General features: G+C 46.1%; 1 protein-coding gene across 1 annotated transcript in view; it reads right to left on the bottom strand.

The window, feature by feature from the left end:
- The window catches only part of LOC114485979 (forkhead-associated domain-containing protein 1-like), a 72,773-nt gene that overhangs the window by 3,673 nt on the left and 55,252 nt on the right, over positions 1-13,848 (bottom strand). The window contains exons 6-9 of the mRNA XM_028488057.1: positions 8,395-8,518; positions 4,833-4,963; positions 2,422-2,511; positions 1,303-1,407 (exon numbers count right to left, since the gene is read on the bottom strand). Coding sequence (XP_028343858.1) covers positions 1,303-1,407; positions 2,422-2,511; positions 4,833-4,963; positions 8,395-8,518 — 450 coding nt within the window. The remainder of the gene's footprint in view (positions 1-1,302; positions 1,408-2,421; positions 2,512-4,832; positions 4,964-8,394; positions 8,519-13,848) is intronic.

Here is a 13,848-nt window from a genome sequence, read left to right as displayed (position 1 = left end):
AGAAAAATGAACCCAGGTGGATGATCAGAGATGCAGAAAAGACAAGCAACAGTAAGGGTAATGTGTGGATATGATACTGACTATGTAAAAACACTAATAATGTCTTTTGGGGATTTAAGTATCAAGAGGAGTTTAGAAAATGACAGCAATGGCTTATAAATCTGGAGGGGGTAAGTGAAGTTAAGGTGTTTGAAACTCATTGCACTGTCAAGGAGAAGGGCATAATTATCAACTACTATTGCCTCTTGGTAAGTTAAGAATGCATATTGTAGTCTTTAGGATGACTACTAAGAGAATAGTAGAAGAGTGAAAAACTTAATTAATGTGTGATTCTGGTGAGTCAAGGATGAATGCTATTGTCTTACTATTACTAAAAGAATAGTAAAAAAGTGAAATATTTCCAAGCTAATAGAGGGGGAAAGTGGAATGAGAGAAAACCATCAACTCAGAAGGAGGCAAGAAAGGAGAGAAAAAGGAATATAGCACAGATGGTACAACTGGTACTGAGCAAGAAGGTAGATTTAAACCCCAGTACATGAGTAATTACATAATATAAATGGACTAAAAGTCAAAGGTTGTCAAACTGGATTTTGTAAAAATGATATGCAATTTGGAAGGCATATGTCTAAAACTTAAGACAAAAGTTGACAGAGAAAGTATGAAAAAGATATGCTATGAAAACTCTAACCAACAGAAAGCCAGTGATGCAGCTAAATGACAAAGAAGACGTTAAGGGAGAAACACTACTAGAGATGAAAAGGGACATTTCATGATGATCAAAAGTTTTGTTCTACAGGAAGTGTTAGGACTCTAAATTTGTATGCACCTGGTAACACAGCCTCAAAATATATAAAGCAAAAATCGTTAATATTGAAAGAAGAAACACACAAATTACAAACATGTTGAGATTTTTAAAAACATTCTCAATGACTGATGGAACAAAAAGACAAAAAAAAATCAATATGAGAATTTAAGTTGGAACAACTTCATTGGCACACTTGATTTAATGGATCAATGCTTTCTTAGATAATTTCACAATTAAGATTTGAAGGCAGTCTAGGGTAGTGGTTACACACAGGAGCTTTGGAGTCAGGCAGACCTGGATTCAAGTTCTGCCACAACTACTTTATGCAAGTGAACTTGGTTAACTTCCTTCACCTCTGTGAGCCTCAGTTTTCCCGACTGTAAAGGGGGGTTAATACCAGTATAGACCGCATGGGGTCATTGTGAGGATTAACAGAGATGATGCAGGTGGAGTGCTTGCCCCAGAGTGGTTGCCAGGCCAACCTGTCCCTGCCATACCTTGCTCTTTTCCCGCAGCGTCTTAGAGATCAGGCTCTGCTCGGTACTGCTCCTTTTCAGCTCCTCCCTGAGCTTCCTCATTTCTTTCTCCATGTCATGGATTTGCTGAAAGAGTTCCAACAACAGGGAAGTCAACTTCATAACTCATTTCATCCGGTTCATTAAAGCAGAAACCTAGTCTGGGATTCGCTTAATTCCTTCCCTTGGGGGGCAATTCTACATCTTTAAGGCAAGGTAGACTTTCTTTCAACGGATGCAAAGAAAGTGATGGGTGAGGGAAAATTTGAGTTTCTTTTGAAGATCAGCATGGATCCTGGATTAAACAGTACAAGATACCTATCCACTCATTAGAATCTCTTTCCTTGGAGTATATTTTTGAGTTCAATCTAAATAAGGGCTGTTTGGAAGACACAATGGGCACAGTTTGGAAGAAAAGAACACTGACATTTTTCTTTTTTCTCATTTGAGGCAGAGAAGTGTGCTCCTGACATAGAGAAGAGCACATGTCTCCTCCCCCTGTCCCAGGCACCGTCCTTCCCAACGGATGGAAAACGTATGCCTGGCGATGTGTACGAGGATTCGGCTGGTACAGGGGGTGAACATTTACATTTAGTGGTCATCTTTTCATTGTATTAATTTTTATGTTCACCTTCCATACAAGGCCAGTGATACATTTGCTTTTATGAATTGGTGTAAAATTGAATGTATTTAAGTAAAAATACTTAAAGAAGAGTTGTGTTAATAACAGTGCCCAGGGCTGTGACAAAACGTGTGACAGTGGATCATGAACGTCTGGGCAACACAAGTCCAGGGGTAGAGACCACGGTGAATTTCTAGCAGCACATGGTGGCCACCTCCCGTCCCTTTCCCCAGGCGAAACCTGATGAGGGGCCTTGAGCCAACTGCCCAGAAAACCTGGGGAGAGTGTGTTTTCCATGGTCTTTTCACCCATCTCTTTGAGGCTAGCAAATCAAAGAATTATGAGACTACATTAAGAGACACACACCCATAAAGCCCCAGAGCTTGTGCTAGCTAGTGGGCCAAGGAACCCCTCCAAAACCCTGAAGGTCAAAATCTAGGCTTTCTGTGGACACCTAGGGGTCAGGAGGTTCAACGCACGGTTTTGCAGAGTTTTAGCTCTTTCTCTTGGGCTTCCCAGTGCTCCTTCTGGGCCTCTTCCTTCTGTAACTCTTCTTTCAGTACTGAGCACTGTGGAGAAAAAGGACAAGGCCACGGGGGCTTGGCTGGGGGTCCCAAGTCCCTGTGTTCACGTCCAGGAGTGTTTCCTGCTGTATAACCCAATCACACCTCTGAATTCTGAGAGGCGAGACGATTTGTGTGATGGGAGCACGGGATCCTGCAGTCGTTCCCAGTTCACCCCTCTCATGAGTTCTGAGGAAAAGAGCGTCTCAATTCCTCTTCAGAAGCCAGCAAACTTCACCGCGGGGGAAATCCAGCTTTGCAGAGTCTGTGTACTTAGGGTGCAGGAATTGGGATGTTTTCGCGCTGTGACCCGTGAGGGTGGCGGGCGGGGGGGGCGGAACCAGTGAGCTCAGGTCCATCTCAGGGCTTTTGTGCAGGTTGCGTCTCAAAGACACAACTGCCCCGACTGGTGTGGAGGGGAAAACGGAGCTGTCTTTCCCGAGGGCGGCTCAGCAACAGGCATTAAGGGCATAAGGATGGATGTGCCTTCTTTTGACCCAGCAATTCCCACTTTAGGAATGTACCTTAAGGACAATGACTGGAGAAATAAGTAAATCTGTAGTTTCAAGATTGCTCTTCACAGAATTGTCAGTAACAGTGGAAGGAAAAAAAAAAAAAAAAAAAGAGGAAACAACCCAAGTGTTGTTTATAACAGCAGACCACTTTATAACACTGGGTACATCCAGGAGAAAGTATGTAGCTTTTAAGACCAATGATAAGAGTGCTGATTTATTAGCATGGGAAAATAGTAAGTATTTAAAAATTTAAAAAATGTGCATAGTATAAATTCACTATAAAACGATTGATTGATTGATCTCTAGGTAATATATAGAAACGAGACTGGAAGAACACACATGAAAATATTAACATTGATTTCTCAAAGTAGCATTTCCTCTCCTCTCTTTTTATTTTTTCTTTTCAATGTCATCTACTTATTTTTCTAAAATTAAGACATATGATATATGTCATTAAAAAAAAAAAGGCATCTCAAATGTTCACGAGAGCAGTACCCTTGGTGGTGACGAACCCTTGTGCTATTGGCCGGCACAGGCTAGAGGAGAAGGGACCTCATGCCAAAGTCAACGAGGAAGGGGAAACGGGGACATAAATCATCCAAATGCACTTCAGGAGGTAGGAGAGCCAAGCAGGTGCTGTCTTTGCATATTCCTTCTACTTAGCACCAGCTCTGCACTCCCTTCCCGTCCCCAACACACACACACACACACACACACACACACACACACACACACACACACACACCCCACATAAAACAGCTATAGCACATGCCTGGGAAGACACTCTGCTTGGCAGAAACGAATGCAGAGGGCTTGGCCAGGCAGCTGACCCGGAGCAGAGGCAGAGGAGCACAACTAAAACCAGCCTCCCACTTCTCGGAAAACGATTTTGTCATCCCCATTTCACAGATGGGGAAATGGAGGCCAAATAAGTTACAATAAAAGAAAGCTCTGGGATTGGACCCTGGTCTGTCTGATCCCAAAGCTCATGCAGTGCCTTTCACCAGCTCCAAACTGGGTATGGTACTACGTACCAGGTATTACTTATTGTACCTTTTCCTTGGACCCTCAAGATCTGTTCTCACCCCACCCCCATGCAGACCTAGCTAACCCGTCGGGTAGCCGCTGGGAACCTCTGAGTTGCCACCTGAGATGAAAGCTTTGAGGTTTTACCTTGACTCACAGAAAGAGACACATCATACAAATACTGAGAAATCTTATCCTATAGAGTCAGGATTCTAAAGTCAGCATTGAAGGCAAGATTTGCAAATAGTCCAAAGTTACATGTAAAAAGCTCTTTGCTTGCCTACCGTGTTCATTTTCCACAGAGAAATTCTACACACTAAGGTCTAAGCTAGAAATGAGGGTCTGCGTGTTTGCATCTGGATCTTCAAACATTCTGCTTTGAAGGCAATTACAAGAACCAGTGGTGCTGGGACCGTGATGCAGCCGTGTGGTCGTCCTTGCTCACAGAGAGATCCTATTCTGTTTAATGTTAAACTTTGCAATGGCAATATATGCTAATAGGTGTGTTTGTTGCTGGGATTAAACAAACTGATTTATAATAGGGGTTAGGAAATGTTTGCTGGATTTAAATATATATTATGATATATATATATATAGAATATATATTATGCTTCTTCTGAGCCACATACACGCTGTACTTTGAAAAGCTGCAAAGAAGTTGGCCACCTGCCCAGCATCTCCCCTCCCTGTGCCCTTGGGCACTGGCCTCATCTCACCACCGTGTGTCATGGGACTCCACTGTGTCTGCTTTTCGCAGCTACAATTTGGTGATGACCCGACACTCACTCTGGAGCTGAGGGCTTCGAGCTGGTGATCCTTTTCTTTGTTCTCACTTTTTAGTTGATTCACCTCCTGTTTTAGTTGTTGAACTTGATCATCCTTTACTAACACATCTCTTTGCAAAGATGACACCATCTCTGTAAAAAAACCAAACCAAACCAAAACAAAAAACTCATGGAGGTCAAAGAGGCAGGAAGGATTATTGGCAACACCATGGCTGTCAGCCAGCGTTCGGACAAGACCTTCCAAGCCTGGGCCACCACCGGTGCCCGCCTACAACTGGGGAGGCTTTTTCCAAGGGTCCCAGAGCAGGAATGGGAATGAGAGCAAAGTCCACGGAACATGGTTGGGGGTTCAGTGAGAACGAGGGGCAGTCAGCACCAGAGAGAGGAGAAGCCTTTGGGGGCCCCTTGTGGGCGCAGGCCAGGCCAAGCCGGGAGGAGAGGCCACACCATGGGCCTGGGGAACAAAGGCCCAGCGCAGGGAAGGTCCAGGAATTCTTCTCCAGAGGCCAGGAGACGGGCTTGTGGCAGAGGGCACTGCTGGACACTACTGATGGGGTGGTTGGTTTCACACTCCTCTGAGTTTGGACCCCTCTCTACCACTTATTAGCTTGGTGGTCTTGGACAAGCTATTTCACCTCCTGCTGTCTGTCCCGCACAGAGTTATTATAAGGGTCAAATGAGACGGTATGTCCCAAGAACATAAAGTGGCTAAATTATGTTTGTTACATGGCACCTATTATTTTTCTCGGCAGCCAGCTTCCAAAATGGCCCCAATGATCCCTGCCGCCTAGAATTCATGCCCTGTGTCGCCCCTCCCACCCTGAATAGGGCTGACATGGGTAACCAATATGATACTGTGGAAATGACGGCATGTTTCCTCCCAGGCTGGGTCATAAAAGACACTGTGGCCTCCTCTTTGCTCTCTCTTGAATCACTCACTCTGGGGGAAGCCAACTGCTGTGTTGTGAGGACACTCAAGCAGCCCTAGAGAGAAGCATGTGTGCTGAGGGACTAAGGCCTCCAGCCAATAGCCACATGAGCAGCCATTCTGAAGGGGGATCCTCCGGCTCCCCCCGAGGCTTTAGATGACATGACTGATGCCCCAGCCGACATCTTGACTGCAACTCATGAGAACTAAGTCACCCCACCCCCCTCAAATTCCTGAACTACAGAAACTGCGTGAGATAATAAATATTGGTTGGGGTTTTAGCCATTACATTTTGGGGTAACTTGTTATGCAGCAATAGATAACTACTCCATTACTGTAGTATCATTTTTTTTTAACATCTTTATTGGAGTATAATTGCTTTACAATGGTGTGTTAGTTTCTGCTTTATAACAAAGTGAATCAGTTATGCGTATACATATATCCCCATATCTCTTCCCTCTTGCATTGTAGTATCATTTTGAATAAAAGTGGGAAGAAGGGTGCATAAATGCAGTGGTATTGGGTTATCTCCTACGGTTCTTTTCTTGGAAGAACATTAGGCCCAGTTTTATTGGTAGGTATCAATCAAGAATGTATATGAAGCAAAGAACAAAATGCTCCAGAATTTCATTTTAAAAATGAGCTTTGCCTCCAGGACACAGTTAAGTTACTTGGAAATCCCTCTGGGGCTTGCCACACTTTGAGTGGGTCCAGCTCATCTCAAGCGTTATCCCAACCCAGGTCTGTCCGACTCCCTGATTGGAGAAAGTGGGATCTGAGACAGGCTTGAGGCCTGGATGAGGTCTGACTGGCCGACATATGGGAGGAAGGCGAGGACCAGCGAGTTCATCCTTACATTCCTGGAGCCCAGAACAGCACCTAGCCTGGGGGAGGTGCTCAGAAAATATCTGAGGACATCCCAAGTTAGGGAGGAGCTTAAGCAGAGACCTGGGGGCAGCAGGGGGTGGGGGTGGGAGTGATTAAGTTGCAGAGTGAGGCAGAAGAAAAGCACAGACTCGTACAGAGATGGCGATTCACGTGCCACTCAACGCTATGCCTGGCTTTTACAGCTGTGGGCATGTTTCCTGCTACGCGCTGGCTGCTTTAAGAGTGATGTGCCCCTCCGAGGCTCATCACCTCCTCCTAGTCACCTGCTTCTCTCCCTCCCCTCGTATGTGAGTGGTCCCATCCTCTTCAGGTCTCTAGACATGCCAGTTTCTGCTTAAAAAACCCCACTGGATTCCCAACACCCTTAGAATAGAAACCCAGACCCCACGACCCTGCCCAGCCCCACAATCCCTTGTTCACTCCATGCAGCTTCACTTGCCCTTGGTTTGTCCTTGCCCACCTGAAACAGGTCCTCTCTAAAAGGACATAGCCGTTGAGGATACAACATAAACTGGTTAGAATCAGCTAGGTCCAAGGCGGCGTAAGATTCGACTTCCAGTGGAACTTGAGCCTCATTACAGGCTCATTGCAATACATTAGCGAAATGACACGCCCACCAGCGCCAGGACAGTTCCGAGGCTGACCATAAAGGTCAAAAAGTGGGTGGTGGCCCAATTCCTGGAAATCCCCGCCCCTTCCCCCCAATATTAGAGTTGTCATAATCCTCTCACTCATTAGCCTATAAAATTACCCAGCCCATAAAAACTAACCGCCCCCGTATTTGGGGGCCTCCAGCCTTCTGAGATGGCCCACACTCTGTCTGTGGAGTGTGTTTCTCTCTAAATACTTTGTCTCTCGCTGAATTCTTTCTGCGATGAGACATAAAGAACCTGAGCTTTATTAAGTCCCAAGACCAGATGTGTAATCTCGATTAAAAGATAGTGGGTTCTGACTGCGTTCGAGTCCCAGCCCACGGGTTCAAGTCCCACCTGAGTTGCATGGTTGCACAACCACTAAGCTGTTCTCCCTTGGCCTCCCCCCTTGAAGCACCGGCCACCACGACACACAGTTGATTTTCTCCACAGCACCACTGCTCTCTGAAGTGGGCTTGTTTATTCATCCGTTTACTTTTATTGTCTGTCACCCCCTCCCAAATCTGTGAGTACAGGAATCTGACTGTCTTGCTTGGCTCTCCCTCCCCAGAGCCTGGAACGGGGCCTGACACCTAGTAGGTGCTCAATAAACATGTTGAAGGAATGAAGGAATCCAGGGAATCGAAGCTCAGCCGCAGCTGTGCGTTGGCTGCCCCTCTCCCGGCCCAAGCCCTTTATCAGGGAACTACCTCTGATAAAATTAGAAAATGTTTTCACTTGGGCCCAAGTGCACTCGGCTGAAATGGGTGAGACAATGGGTACCTTAACAGAGTGACCCCATTTTGTCCACGCTCTAGTTTGCACTCAGGCTGGTTTGTGGAACCACCCAAGCCACAAGGCGACCTGTGTTCTCCCTGGTGGGGCCAGTGCTCAGGAGACCTTGTAGCCAAGAGATAACATTCTCTCAAATGTTTATCAGGCCCTGCCCTCGGAACTGGATGGCAAGAAACCTCCACTGAGGGAGAACTCTAATGCACCGGCACGGGTGATCCCTGAGGCTGCACCCAGGTCACGGGCACAGGTGTGGTGGTTGACTGGTGATGTCTGCAGGGGGAGGGCAGAAGCTCTGGGGCCTGAATGCACAAGGGCCTCACCTGATGTGATGGCGGTATCCCTCCTTAAGTTCTTGGCCTCGTTCTTCAGGGATGTGATTTCTAAGTTTCTCTCAGACAGGGTCTGGCACAGCACCTGGCTGTAGCCTTGCTGTAGGGCACTGATCTGTGGAAGGAGGCAACACACAGTCAGGGGGGGCCAGCCAGGCCTGCAGGACATGCCGGTACTTCTCCAACGTTGGGCAAAGAGTCGGGTTGATCTTGGGTCGGGGTGTTGGGGAAACCAAGCTTTTCAGTTGTAACTAGTGGAAGGGGCAGGAGGGGGCCTGTTCCTTCAGTGACCACCATGTCATAGGTCATCGAGACACGAACCTTATCTTTGTGGCCACCCAGGGGCTCCGATGCCTCTGTCTTTCTTTTTTCTTTTCTTTTTTTTTTTTCTGTGGTACGCGGGCCTCCCTCTGTTGCGGCCTCTCCCGTTGCGGAGCACAGGCTCCGGAAGCTCAGGCTCAGCGGCCATGGCTCACGGGCCCAGCCGCTCCGCGGCATGTGGGGTCCTCCCAGACCAGGGCGCGAACCCGGTTCCCCTGCATCGGCAGGCGGACGCGCAACCAGGGAAGCCCCGCCTCTGTCTTTCTATGACCTGTGGATTTTCAGCCATAAGTAGACCAGCTGTTGGTTCCAGATCATCCAGCACTGACCGGATGCACAGCAAAGTTCAACAGCCGGGAGCAGGTTATAAAATGAATTCCCTCTAATGATAATAGTGGATAGTTTATACCTCACAGAACACTCCAGAGTTAACAAAGCCCGTTCACACACGCTACATTGATACTCCTCACAGCGTTGCTGAAGGCTAATGTTCCCATTAATGTTCCCATTTTGCAAGGGAGCAGGTTGAGACTCAGAGAGGCGAGCTCCCTTGCTCGGGATCACGCGGCTGGTCAGAGGTGGTATGATTGAAGCCCCGTCTCTAGCTGCCTGGTTCCTCCTTCCCAGGAGGCTCTAGGAATGAACGTGAGAAGTCGGAGGCTGTAAAGCACGGCATGGACTCGGGAGCCGGACTGTGGCCTTCAAGTCCTGTCTCGGCCACTTACGGGCTTTGTGAACACCAGGAGGACACCGTATTCTGTTTCCTTTTTTTCAGTCTGTACGCGGGATGATGGCAGTCCCAATCTGATAGGATTGTTAGAAGTATTTTAATAAGTTAGCATGGGTACAAGTGCTCAGATCATGCCTGGCACACGGCACAGGAGGATGAGCTGTGTGGTCCTCTCCTCTGACTACCCACAGGGTGTTTTTTTTTTGTTTGTTTTTGTTTTTTTTGCGGTACGCAGGCCTCTCACCGTTGTGGCCTCTCCCGTCGCGGAGCACAGGCTCCGGACGCGCAGGCTCAGCGGCCATGGCTCACGGGCCCAGCCGCTCCGCGGCACATGGGATCTTTCCAGACCGGGGCACCAACCCGCGTCCCGTGCATCGGGAGGCGGACTCTCAACCACTGCGCCACAAGGGAAGCCCCCCACGGGGTGTTTTAGCTTCAGCTTCCCTCGTCTGTCTCTGGGGAAGGTAGTTGGTAATCTTTATGTGTGCGTTTGTAAGCCTTGCCAGGCTCATGTAAACACCAGTGTGGTTGTTATTAAGAGGAAATACAGGAATCGTGGGTGGGGTGACCACAGGCCGGCTCTGTCTAAGGCTGCTGCGAGCGCCCTCTAAGTCCATGGCAGAGCCCCCTCGAGGGCCGGCCCCCCTCCAGGGGTCTAGGTCTACACGTGGGGCACGGAAGGCTCTCCATCAAAGGCAACGTTGGTAAGAGCCCGAAAGTAGCTGCCAGGCCTCGGCCTCCGCAGAGCAGGTACCCGAGAGGCCGGGAAAGAGAGCTGGGCCTGGAACCCCCTCCCTCTCGGTCTGATGCGGCTAGACTGCTTGTTCTGAGTGGCCAGGCCTTCCCCACCTCAAGGTGCACTGTGGGTCTTCGCCCTGTGATTTTTCAGATGTCAGGCCTCAGTACTCCCACAGGGACACGTTTATTGGGGCATAAATGCCACTCAATCCGTAGAAAGGACAAGAGCTAGCTTGTTTTGATAGATCAAAATGGAAGTGACAAGGAGAAGGGTGCAATTTCTTTTCTTTTTTTAAAAATAAGTTTTATTTATTTATTTATTTTTGGCTGCATTGGGTCTTTGTTGCTGTGTACAGGTTTCTCACTGCAGTGCCTTCTCTTGTTGCAGAGCATGGGCTCTAGGCGCACGGGCTTCAGTAGTTGTGGCACACGGGCTTAGTTGCTCCGTGGCACGTGGGATCTTCCCGGACCAGGGCTCGAGCCTGTGTCCCCTGCATTGGCAGGCGGATTCCTAACCACTGTGCCACCAGGGAAGTCCCGGGTGCAATTTCTTTGTTCTCCTAAGGTAAGTTTGCCAGATTTAGGGGAGGAAAAAAGGATGTTCACTTAAAATAGGATCTCAGATAATGAATAATATTTTAGTGCAAGTGTGTCCCATGCAATATTTGGGACACAAACTAAAACGAAATTCTAAAATTCAAATTTAACTGGGTGTCCTTACTTTATCTGGCAACCCCACCCTAAGAGAGTTCCTAAACTTCAGTCATTCATATACCACTTTCACTATTTTTCCCATGTCTCTTGGCTAGCCCCACTATAATTTCTTAGCATTTTTCGTAGAAGCAGCTCCCTTTTTAAACTTTAAAACCTGCATTAAATTAAAAATAACTGTTACAAGAGTAAATAGAGACTCAGTATCTTAAATAAAAATAATCCCCCCAAAAGAAGAAATACAGGAATTTCCTTGTTTACCATCAGACCAGGTTGCGGGCATCCCATTAAAAAAAAAAAAAAAAAAGATTGGGGGGACGGGGTGGGCATGCCCAGGTAATGGGGTTCGGGTGTGGTGACCTGGCCACCAGATGGCGCTCACAGCCTTTGGTCTTGGTTTGTGTCCTTGGAAATCTTGTCATTACTCTGGTAGAATTAACAGAAGCGTCGAGGTCTCACTAGTTTTCTGACTCGTTTCATGCACCATCATGGTTCAGAGTCTATGACATTTGGGGCAGTTACACTTACTTTTTCCCCGGGGCACCTGAGACATTACTGGGGGGGGGTCTATGCTAGAAGTTGTGGGGACACAGGCCACTCTGCCCCCCACTCTCCCCAAGGCTATACTTTTGCATGTTTGTGCTTTGGAAACTATGAGTAAAAAAATTCTTTCACATCTTACTTTTCTCTGTTGGGGGGAAATACCACTTTTCCATAAAAGGTCCTTGGAACACTGAAAGTGCTTGTAAGCTCTTCTCAGCTTAATGCTTTTATTTGCATGATACCAGAGATAGAACACACAGAGACAAACTTCCAGAAGGGAAAACATACGTTTCCCTCTAAGACTCCAGTGCTTTTGATAGATTTAAAATATTTCAATCTAAGTGTCAGAGTTTTAGGATTTCGGATTGCTGGAAAACTCCAAAGAGTCTTCAAACCTCTTCGATACTTTTACTACCAAAATAAATATCCATATTGTTTGTAATTGGCATAAATTCCAAGATGTTTAATGTCTGTTAAGCTGTGTAATAAAATGGCCACTGAATCATAAGAAAGTTAATAGTGCTAGGAGGAGGGATTGTTTCACGATAATAATTTGGCTTCTAATTAGCACAGGCGTATAAAAGCACATGGAGGTAAGAATTTTCTAGTGATATTGTAGCGGATCGAAGATCTTTGAGAGCAAACCATTATGCACACACCTTCGGGGACCAGGGAAAACACATAAATTAATCAGAACAATAAATCAACCTGCCATGTGGCTTACACTTCTGGTGGATGCTCTGCAGGCAGTAGAATAGTTAAGAAACTAAAATGTCAGTGGATGAAACTCGATTTGAGTTCAAACCAATGGAGCCTCTGGTTCATATATGCCTTGTTATAAAATATTCTCCTTCAGTTATAAGTGAAGCTCCAGTGGTAGGGGAGGCAACAGCATGATGCATCAATGTAATTATTTCTAGATAATTTCTTTGTAAAAAAAATTTTTTCCCCCCAGATATCGGCAGCCACTTTAAATAATACTCAAATTGTGACCTGCTGATATTCAAAGATATGTGGAAATTATATAATATTGCATGTCAAATATATTTCAATTAAAAAAAAAAGGTATGTGGGGAATTCCCTGGCGGTCCAGTGGTTAGGACTCCGTGCTTCCACTGCTGGGGGCCTGGGTTTGAACCCTGGTCAGGGAACTAAGATCCTGCAAGCCGCGTGGTATGGCCAAAGAAAAAAGGTATGTGGGAATAATTCAGCCTCGTCCATGTACCTGAAGAAGACATGTCATTTGCTCAGGAAAGCTCTGAAATGGGAGAATAACTGAAAGGAATATTTCAGCAAAATTGGGTTCAGTTCAAGAAAAAGATGCTCATTAATGTGTCAGCTACATGTCAAGGTAGCTGTTTGCACTAATAATTCCTATAGGACCTGTTACTTTCATTGTTTTTTCAAAACCAGGTTCGAAGGAGAGTCATTAGTTCATTTAAATATTACAGCATGTATTTGTTTACTTGTTTATTGTCTCCCTCACTAGAGTATAACAGGCGGAAGGATCATGTCTGTCTTGCTCTCTGCTGAATTCTCAGAGCCTGGAAGAAGGCATGGCACAGGATAGGCCCTCCAAAATATTTATTTGAATGAATGGATGGATGGATGGATGGATGAATAAAGAACAAACAAACAGACACGGTCCTAACAGAGTTCTGGAAGGTTACTGGGCCCAACCTTTGCCTTCATGGAGCTTACAGTTTCTTGCTAGAATCTCCTAGGTTCACCATGCACAATCTGTGTCCTTTCTAGAGCACCATTTTTAGGACTGAGACTGTGTACCTAGACTCGGTTACAGAAGGGAAAGACAGTAAACAGAGAATAAGAGAAACAAGGCCCCCAAGCAATGACTACGGTTTTTTTTTTTTTCCTCTCTCTCTTTTAAAAAAAATGTTTATTTATTTATTTATTTTTTCTTATTAGTCACCCATTTTATACACATCAGTGTATACATGTCAATCCCAATCTCCCAATTCATCACACCACCATCCCCACCCCCTGCCGCTTTCCCCCCTTGGTGTCCATACGTTTGTTCTCTACATCTGTGTCTCAATTTCTGCTCTGCAAACTGGTTCATCTTTACCATTTTTCTCGGTTCCACATATACGCGTTAATATATGATATTTGTTCTTCTCTTTCTGACTTACTTCACTCTGTATGACAGTCTCTAGATGCATCCACGTCTCTACAAATGACCCAATTTTGTTCCTTTTTATGGCTGAGTAATATTCCATTGTATATATGTACCACATCTTCTTTATCCATTCGTCTGTCAATGGGCATTTAGGTTGCTTCCATGACCTGGCTATTGTAAATAGTGCTGCAATGAACATTGGGGTGCATGTGTCTTTTTGAATTATGGTTTTCTCTGGGTATATGCCCAGTAGTGGGATTGCTGG

This window comes from Physeter macrocephalus, chromosome 3 (assembly GCF_002837175.3).
Source record: "Physeter macrocephalus isolate SW-GA chromosome 3, ASM283717v5, whole genome shotgun sequence".
NCBI classification, from domain to species: domain Eukaryota; kingdom Metazoa; phylum Chordata; class Mammalia; order Artiodactyla; family Physeteridae; genus Physeter; species Physeter macrocephalus.
The sequence above is the reverse complement of the archived record's forward strand: the minus strand, read 5'-3'. Positions and strand labels throughout refer to the sequence as shown.